Source organism: Perca fluviatilis, chromosome 15 (genome assembly GCF_010015445.1).
Source record: "Perca fluviatilis chromosome 15, GENO_Pfluv_1.0, whole genome shotgun sequence".
Classification (NCBI taxonomy): domain Eukaryota; kingdom Metazoa; phylum Chordata; class Actinopteri; order Perciformes; family Percidae; genus Perca; species Perca fluviatilis.
This window is the reverse complement of record NC_053126.1, coordinates 2,090,538-2,100,748: the sequence shown is the minus strand read 5'-3', so window position 1 is coordinate 2,100,748 and position 10,211 is coordinate 2,090,538. Positions and strand designations below refer to the sequence as shown.

The 10,211-nt window shown below is 41.9% G+C and overlaps 1 protein-coding gene across 1 annotated transcript in view; it reads right to left on the bottom strand.

Moving 5' to 3' along the window:
- LOC120575157 (glutaryl-CoA dehydrogenase, mitochondrial-like) overlaps positions 1-9,272 on the bottom strand; it is a 27,647-nt gene extending 18,375 nt beyond the window's left edge. The window contains exons 1-4 of the mRNA XM_039825806.1: positions 9,135-9,272; positions 6,838-6,956; positions 5,728-5,760; positions 2,271-2,411 (exon numbers count right to left, since the gene is read on the bottom strand). Of these exons, the coding sequence (XP_039681740.1) occupies positions 2,271-2,411; positions 5,728-5,760; positions 6,838-6,943 (280 nt within the window). The 5' untranslated portion in view covers positions 6,944-6,956; positions 9,135-9,272. The remainder of the gene's footprint in view (positions 1-2,270; positions 2,412-5,727; positions 5,761-6,837; positions 6,957-9,134) is intronic.
- Between the last annotated feature and the right edge of the window lie 939 nt (positions 9,273-10,211).

Here is a 10,211-nt window from a genome sequence, read left to right as displayed (position 1 = left end):
ATATATATATATATATACACAGTACAGGCCAAAAGTTTGGACACACCTTCTCATTCAATGCGTTTCCTATTATTATAGGAACTATTACTATTACTATTTACATTACGTAGATTCTCACTGAGAGCATCAAAACTATGAATGAACACATATAGAATTATGTACTTAACAAAAGGGTGTGAAATAACTGAAAACATGTCTTATATTTTAGATTCCTCAAATTAGCCACCCTTTGCTTTTTATTAATAAGGGAAAAACTTCCACTAATGAACCCTGACAAAGCACACCTGTGAAGGTAAAACCATTTCAGGTGACTACCTCATGAAGCTCATTGAGAGAACACCAAGGGTTTGCAGAGTTATCAAAAAAAGCAAAGGGTGGCTACTTTGAGGAATCTAAAATATAAGACATGTTTTCAGTTATTTCACACTTTTTTGTTAAGAACATAATTCCATATGTGTTCATTCATAGTTTTGATGCCTTCAGTGAGAATCTACAATGTAAATAGTCATGAAAATAAAAAGGAAACACATTGAATGAGAAAGTGTCTCCAAACTGTGTATATATATATATATATATATATATATATATATATATATAAATAAATAATCCTTATGCATTGTGTATGGTAGCCTTTACAATGTTATTTATTTACAGCATTTGACCGGCATCAAATCGGCATATGTCAGACTGACCGGTGTAGGATTATTTTGTTAAGAGTATAGTGTAAGGCCTCAGATTTCATGACCTGACATTCTCTCTCTCTCTCTCTCTCTCTCTCTCTCTCTCTCTGTTCGTCTGGGCCATGAGGAAGCCATCTGGTCTTGGGAAGTGATGAGACATTAAAATTGAAGATGCAGCATTTGCTCGAAAAAGATAATTAAAACTTGAACCAAAAGGAGGATTCCTTTCCCAGATGAACAGGGTGAAAGAACAACGGGACTGTGTTCACAAGCGGTGAGAAAATGTGGTGAAGTCGTAAATGTCCTTGGCTTTTTTTACTCCCCGGCAGAGTAAAATATGCAGGCTCCCAGTTGGGTGAGAACAAAAAAAAAAAAAAAAAAAAAAAGTTGGGTGAGAACATCGTAAAATCTGTAAATGGAATGCATCATAAAGTAACTTAAATCGCCCATATTATGATCATTTTCAGGTTCATAATTGTATTTTAAGGTTGTACCAGAATAGGTTTACATGGTTTAATTTTCAAAAAACACCATATTGTTGTTGTACTGCACAGCTCTCTCTCACTGCTGCAGATCCTCTTTTCACCTGGTTTCTGTTTTAGCTACAGAGTGAGACCTCTTTTCATCTTCTTCTTCTGGACTATCTTTGATTGCACTCGCACATGCTCAGTAGCTCAGATCGTAGATCATGTCAGCTAGCTAACTCTAGAGACAGTAAAAGAAAGCCTGTTTCTCCAACTTTGGTCAGTTACAAGGCAGGATCAGCTGGGAGACTTCTAAATGAGGGCGCACATGGAAGTAGTTCTTTTGTAGATTATGGTGAACTTGTGTGTGTTGTAGCAGTGCTTTGCTAATGAGAATGATGTAGCATGCTAGCGTTAGCATGCTAACGCTAACGCTACGAGCTAACGGTTGTGGTTAGCCAGCCGATTTTGAACAGCTCACCAGGAGACTGAAAGCAGGACACATTCAGAAACCGTATCTCACTCAAAACAGCATGGATGGATTTTGATTTTTTTCATAATATGGGCACTTTAATGTTAATAAGCTGTTCAAATGACTGTGGATTGAGGAAGCCGAGGGGTTTTCTGACACATTCGAGGTCGAAGAGGACTGGACCGGAGAGGACTGGACCGGAGAGCAGCAGATCTGGAATCCATCCAACTGATAACAGCCCCACGGATGAAGCAGAGAAAGTGGATAAAAAGCGAGTCTGTTTTGCTAGGTTTTAGCGATAGGCTGTTTTGTCTTGAAGTAATCTGATCCTTGTGCACAAGTTATTGTATTTTGCTATAATCATTCACTGAAACCGGCCAGTCGCCGGTCACCAGCCGGTCAATCGGTGCATCTCTAATAATAAATGAATCGTGATGCAGTTTTTAAAACGGCCTAGGGTGTAATCTACTTTGTCTCTTTTGATAAGGAGGACACATTTTACACAGTTTATAGAAATAAAAGGAATATTTTTTTACTCATTTGTCTGCAGCTCATTCTGTTAAAAACATCCCGAGAAAATCGTATCGTCGATTTAATTATTTAAGCTGAATGAAAAATAAAAAAAAATGAATAAAAAGGACTTTATTCTCTCACCTTCGTTTCTGTTTGCCATAATGATGCGAGGCATGAGCTTCTCTTGGCAGTAGGTGCGGAAAGAGTCTCTAATCATGATCTCGTCCTCCGTCAGCTGGCCCTCCAGGTCCAGGGCATCGCGCCAGTCGAACTGGACCTTCGCTGTCAGACATTCAGAGGAGCAACGATTCAAAAACCTTAAACCTACATTGTGTAATGTTTTGAGCTGATTCTTAGCAAAACGCCCCTTTGTTCTTTCACCAATATGAGCTCATTCATGTGTAATTACTTCCACCAACTAATCAAAGTATTCTCGTATGTGTAGAATCTGACATTCAGGCCTTCATTTTGGCCGATATGACTTGTATAATAGGCGGGGCGGGCACTGCCGGCAGTCGGACTCAAATGACCCATCTGATTGGTGGAGAGCTAACCAGGAAACGTGGAGCGGGATGAGCGTGACTAGAGTCTCTCAGAATCTGATGAAAATCTTTTAAACTGACCTTTGTTGATCTGAAATGAAGACAGATTCAGACACTGCACGGCCTATTTCTCTCTTCAGATGTTTTCAGAAATATTTTAGTCCAATATGAGATCAGATTCTGAACGAGACGCCATGACAGAGCACACACACACACACACACACACACACACACACACACACACACACACACACACACACACACACACACACACACACACACACACACAGACACACACACACACACACACACACACACACACACACACACACACACACACACACACACACACACAGAGACACACACACACACACACACACACACACACACACACACACACACACACACACAGACACACACGCACACACACACACACACACACGCACACACACACACACACACACACACACACACACACACACACACACACACACACACACACACACACACACACACACACAGCCTATCTCTCTCTCCAGATGTTCCCAGTAACATGTCTCTGTGAACTATTTTAGTCTAATATGAGATCAGATTCTCAACGAGCCGCCATGACAGTCTGGCTTTGAATTTCCAGAGAAACCAGACCCCACGTGACGCTGTTCGTCCAATCAGCTGCCGGTTTTCATTTTTGGGGCGACAACACAGAGTAGCGCCGCCTGTTGCTATGGAGACGTATTACGTCTCGTCTCTTCGGTGAGTTCTGAGGAACTTTCTGGACCGACTCGAGGAGACCGATCAGCCCGACTGGCTTTTCTGCAGAGGTCTGGCCGTCGGCTCTGTGTGTCTGGGCCTTTACACTCAGGGCTAGGTTTATCAAGCCGTTAGCGCCCGTTTCCAGGCGCTAGTTGGTCGCAAAGACGGGCGTAACCGATGCGGGCTATTTACAAACAGGGCGCACTTGGGTAGAATCGCAGATTGTCTGCCACATGAGCGAGAAGAGACAAGTTGCGCTTTCAATATGCGTTCGCGTGGGAGTGCGTGGGAAGGGGAGTTCCACACCAAAAGGTGGGAGGATAAGCGCAAAGTGCTCCTAATTATATATCCCGTGGTGTTTACAAAGACTGTCAGTAAGAGCGCGCCTCTATTCTGAGGGGGAAATTCTCCGCCTCTTAAAAGCAGGTCTAAACCAGCCGCAGTCGAGTTTCCTCGTAGACCTTTATATGCCGCTGGTGAAATGGCAACAGTGATTTGAGCAAGACGAAGACATAGGCGAGGGCTGAACATATTTTTAACACGAGAATCACACTTTGTCAGTGAACACAACATCATTTAGCGTTACAGATCAAGCAGCCATGCAATATTAGAGTTACTGGAAGAAATCAAAGATGAAATTGAATCTCCCACTCAGCGTTCACATCCCATTCCAGCAGTTGTTAAACTCCTCGCTACATTATATATTATATATTATATACTGGCATCAGGATCATTTCAAACAGTCCTAGCATCAGCAGTGGGAATATCGCAGTCTGCACTCAGCCGTATCATAGCAACAAGTACCGCTTTGCTACAAGCGCAATCTACGGTCTAGTGGTCGGAGAAAGACGCTGATTGGCTGATGGGTGTCAGGGTTGATAAATACTACGCCAAAATGTGGAAGCATAGCGTGCGCTATTACCGAACTTCGCATAAACATACCCAACTAGACTAAACTTACTAACTGCGCTACTGTTAGTAAATCAGGCCCTCTGAGATTTCATATTCAGGCTGAGATACAAGTTGTTGTTAAAAAAATTCAGTTTTTTGCTTGATTTGCTAAATCCTACGATGGCTAAGGAACTCTTTTTGATGACTTTTGGAGGGCTTCATGTCAATAAAAATGTCGGAAAAAGCAAAAATTATACAAAAAGGTGACAAATGTCTGAGGAAAGCCACAAAAAAGTCGGAACAAAAATGAGAAAAAAAGCACCGTGACGAATGCCAGCCGGGAGATTACTCACGACTGCCGGCAGATTGAAGATGGAGGATCACACCTAATCTCCAGAACGTGTAACTGAGTCGCCAGGGAGGTTAAAAAGAGAATTAAAAACGACAAGGCAACAGGCGAAGTTAATATTGGAGTGGCTAGAACAGCTGTGTGTAAACGATGGAGATACTAAGAGATCATTTTGGGTTAGGACACCGTAGGAGTTAGAACGAGCTCGGAACAGGAGGGGCTGGAAAGTAACATTCAGTTGGTTGTCATATACAATTTCACCGCTAGATGGGAGCAATTCTTACACAATGTAGCTTTAAAACCATAGTTAAAATATGTTTGCGGTGACGGATTAAAATTCAAAAACTTTTTTTAGATTTCAGACAAACAGCGATATCATCAATTTTTGGCAGTCCATCTTTGAGGCATTCTCCGGAATATGTGGAAGATCAATACACCCATCTCCTCTGATTTCACTGTTCGGTGTGGCTCTGATAGATGCCACCTTTTCTGGGCGCCACCTAAGCATGATGGCCTTCTGCTCTTTGTTGGCAAGAAGGCTTATCCTGTTTAAATGGAAAGATGGTCTACCCCCAACATATGGCCAATGGATTAGGGAGGTCATGAGTTATGTTCACTTAGAAAAAATTAGATACACTGTAAGGGGGTCCACTAGAAAATTCTATACCATTTATTTCCTTTGTAGAAGACACAGCAGCTACTAACATTTCTATGTAATCCAATTGTGTGTGCATACTTTATTTTTTATTTTATATATATATATTTTTTTATATTATTTATTTATTTATTTATTATTATTTATTGATGTCTTTTTCTTTTATTTACTTAGATATTTGAATTATAAATGTCTGACTCAGCAGACTCATATTTGAGTATGTCGGGATGCATGGAAATTTGCTGGGGTCCAGTACCTGTGTTTGGGGGGCACTGGGGAGTTGTTTGGGTTGTTTGTATGGACAGGAACTAGGCTTGACTATTTCATGTGTGAATTGTATTTCTTTTGTTTGTTATATTTGAAAATAAAAGAAACCTTGATCAAAAAAACAGCGATATCAACACCTACGTGCTTTAGACTTCTGCTCAGTCTTCTCTGCATCTGTGGAAAATTCAAACCAGAAAGAATGATCAATATGATGCAAGAATAAACAAATACTGTATATAACCACATCAGTGAAGTCTCTTTCCAAATATACATACAATATACTACTCTGTCAATTTCACTGTTGGTAACGTGATAGGGAGCATAGAAATCAACGGGAGCGGGACGGAGCCGGAGATTAAATTAAAAAGTGACGCTGCAATGCGGTGAGTGCGCCCAAAGATTGCAAGGCATTTCGTTTTAGAAAAGAGAACCACTTACAACTCACAATACGTTTGTTGATTGGCTACTGCTAGCCGCAGACAGCGATTCTTCTAACCTACCCTAAATCGATAGATGTGTGTTTGGAGTGTGAGAAGATCTCCGTTACAAATTACGTAATGAAATGGCCTAGACCTGCAGGTAATGCATGTTACCTAGACCTGCAGGTAATGCATGTTACCTAGGCCTGCAGGTAATGCATGTTACCTGGACCTGCAGGTAATGCATGTTACCTAGACCTGCAGGTAATGCATGTTACCTAGACCTGCAGGTAATGCATGTTACCTATAGGTCTGCAGTTAATGCATGTTACCTAGGCCTGCAGGTAATGCATGTTACCTAGGCCTGCAGGTAATGCATGTTACCTAGGCCTGCAGGTAATGCATGTTACCTAGGCCTGCAGGTAATTCATGTTACCTAGGCCTGCAGGTAATGCATGTTACCTAGACCTGCTGGTAATACATGTTACCTAGGCCTGCATGTAATGCATGTTACCTATAGGCCTGCATGTAATGCATGTTGCCTATAGGCCTGCATGTAATGCATGTTACCTATAGGCCTGCATGTAATGCATGTTGCCTATAGGCCTGCATGTAATGCATGTATAGTGTAGCCTAAATTTCCGAGGTAACCTCAGTGATTTGACCGCGATTAACCAAACATGCTACAGGGGGGGCTTTTGGTTTGATTTGGTTTATTTATGGATATAGAAAGACAACAAGGGGAAGGGAGATCCAAGGGATAACATGTAAAAGCGAGAAACACTTTTTTCCAACATGGTCCCTGATTCCCGCGTCACCCTCTAGTACTCACCCCATCTGGCCGGTGCCGCAGTGCCGTGTGCTCTGGAAGCCGAGAGGAAGGTTAATGATCTGTGAGGGTTGACCAGGAGACGACCCACAGCGCTTCTCAGTGCCATGATGAAGACGAGTCTACAAAACAATCATTGTCTACAGTTAGTTCACAGTCAATAAACTGTCGATTTAAAGTGGAATTTAAGTGGAAAACCATCTCTGCCAATGTAATGAAAAGTGACAAAAAAAATCTGTAATTCATTAAGAGAGACTTTCTTAAAAATAATTAGACATTTTTCTCAAAATAATGACTTAGTTTCTCAAAAAAATATACTTTCTCAAAATATACTAACTCAGTATTTTTGAGACAGTTTCTCATTTTAGTGGCTTACACCACACGTGTCAAACTCGAGGCCCGCGGGCCAAATCTGGCCCCTTGCAGATTTAGATCTGGCCCGCATATATATATATATATATATATATATATATATATATATATATATATATATTTAGGTTCACAATAAATTTTTACAAAAATGTCGGAAAAAGCAACAAATTTACAAAAAAATGTGACAAATGTCTGAGAAAGCCACAAAAAAGTCAGAACAAAAATTAGGAAAAAAACTACCAAAATGTAAAAAATAAATAAAAAAGTGAATAAAAAAAAAAAGCACGTGAATAAACTCCATGGCTGTGTCTCAAAGCGCACACTTCAAACACTGAGTTTGAAGTATATCGTGGAGATAACGCACCGAAAGTACCAGGATGAGCCCCTAAAAACAGTCAAAAAGTTCAGCGTGGAACGAAGGACGCTACTCGCACTAAATGGGCGCCATCTGGACTACGAGGGAGAAAGGGGGGAGGGACCAGGGGACGTAGACCGGCAGCTGATTGGACGAATGCGTCACCTGGGTCTGGCTGCTCCCGGATTTCACAACCGAGCATAAAAGACGTCTCGTTCAGAATCCGATCTCATATCGTACTAAAATAGTTCACCGAAACGTGTTTCTGAGAACATTTGAAGAGAGAAATAGGCCGTGCATTTGCTGAATCTGTCTTCATTTCAGATCAACAAAAGGTCAGTTTAGAAGAATTTGGGAGGCAACGAGCCGAGCCGATCCCTCGTCATTTACGGTTAAGTGTTTTAACATAAAGTGTTCATTATGGGACGATGCTAACCATCTAAAGTGGGCGCTACGGCAGGAAGTGGTCACTGACCATTAGCGTGGACACAGCCTACATGTCTGTCCCTTGGTGTGATTCTCTTTTTCCAGTGTGGCCCTCTGGGAAAATGAGTTTGACACCTCTGGTTTACAGGATGTTGTTTTCATCACATTGGCAGAAAAGGGCTTCCATACAAAACTGTCTTCCTAAATGTAATAATGTATACTTTATTAATCCTGCAAGGGGAAATTACAATGTTTTCACTCGATTGTTATTACACACATTACACACAGGCCTGAGTTACACACACACATGCTCAGTACCTCTACATCACATGTGTCATCAGATCCGGCCCTTATACAATTTAGGTTCATAATAAATTTTGGCACAGCTATTTTTTGTCGCTTTTTCAGAAGTTTTTGTCACTTTTGTCGATGCTTTTGGCACTTTTTTTTTCAACGATTTTGCAACTTTTGCAGCCGACGTTTCTGGCGCGTTTATTCAACTTTTTTCTTTGATGGCTAAGTTAAATTTTTGGGGTCTTTATGTGGACCAAGCTGTAAGTGAGAAGAGTATATGAGACATGCAATAATACAGTCAAAGATTTTTTTGACTTTTTCGATTAAACTAAAAATGTCTGGCCCTATGATGAGATTCTTATTTTCCAGTGTGGCCCGTACTGAAACTGAGTTTGACACCACTGATCTACATGCACTAATGGAGAGATGTCAGAGTGGGTGGGGGGCTGCCAATGGAAAGGCGCCCCAAGCAGTCGGGGGTTCGGTGCCTTGCTCAAGAGCACCTTGGCAGTACCCAGCAGGCACCTCTCCAGTTACTAGTCCACCACCATACTTTGGTCCGCATGGGGACTTGAGCCAGCGACCGGTTCCCAGGCAGCCCAACTCCCTACTGACTGAGCTACCTGCCACACAGGTTAGTAGCTAAGCTAGCTCAGCGAACGTAAACCTGCGTGACATTATGGCAATAACGTTAGCTACATGCTAACAGCGCTAGCCGACGATAACTAGCTAGTAATATGGGTGTAACAGCATCATTTTTCTAAATGACCACGGTAACAGTGTACTGTAAGAGCGCTGTGGGTTGACAATAATCATTACAACCTATAGTGGAAGTTGTTTAAGTTGCATTTACCTGTGTTACGTGGGTCAACAACACTTGTCCTACCACTCAGGTTGACGGCGCAGCAGAGACACTGAACGTCAAAACACAACCCGACGTCATCACGTAAAGCACGCTGAGCTGGCCGTGCCATGCTGATTCTGCCGTCATCATGGAACCAAGTGCCAGAGACATACTACGATCAACTTTTCTCTTACAAAATCAGTCATTTTGTCTATGTGGGGCAGTATTTACATAATCTGGAAATACGAAATAAACTGCTGCCTATATATGATACTTCAAGAACTGAAAACGATTCTGATTGGCTCGTCAGCAGAGGCGTGAATGTGGGAGGAGTGGATGTTTGTGGCTGTGTTCATGTTTCAGTTCCCAGAATAACAGCTCCAAAGTTCCCAGGAAAGATGACACCAGCTGCCAATTTCCCAATAGGTTCACCGTGACAGCAGACACAATGACCCCTGTCTGCTACCAGGCTGCTGCTACACATTCTTCAGACTTACGCCTATTATTAACAAAGCTACTCGGGGATAAGTTGTCTGAGAAGTTTTCAGTGCACGAGACCAATAAGATTTTGCACTGCAACCATTTTCCATAAGTGCAAGTTGGAGGGACCAAGAAGTAGTCCTAAGGCACGAGGAGTCACAGTTACGTTTAAAAAAAGGAAAAAGTAATGTGCATCTGAACAGGGAGAGGTGGATTTTTGCAAATCACACTACAGGCTGTAGGTGGAGCCAGAGGAGCTGGATTTATTTTTTAAAGTGCCCATATTATGAAAAAAAAAATCACTTTTTCTGGGATTTGGGGTGTTATTTTGTGTCTCTGGTGCTTCATACAAACTTTGAAAAATCCATCCATGGTGTTCTGAGTGAGATCTGGTTTCTGAATGTGTCCTGCCTTCAGTCTCCTGGTGAGCTGGTCAACATCTGCACGGCTTTCTACGTCACTAGCCGAAACGAGCTGGCTAATCGCAACCTTTAGCATGCTAGCTCGTTCTCAATGGCAAAGCACTGCTACAACACACACTAGTTCACCATAATCTCCAAAAGAACTACTTCCATGTGCTCCCTGGTTTAGAAGAAGTCTCCCAGC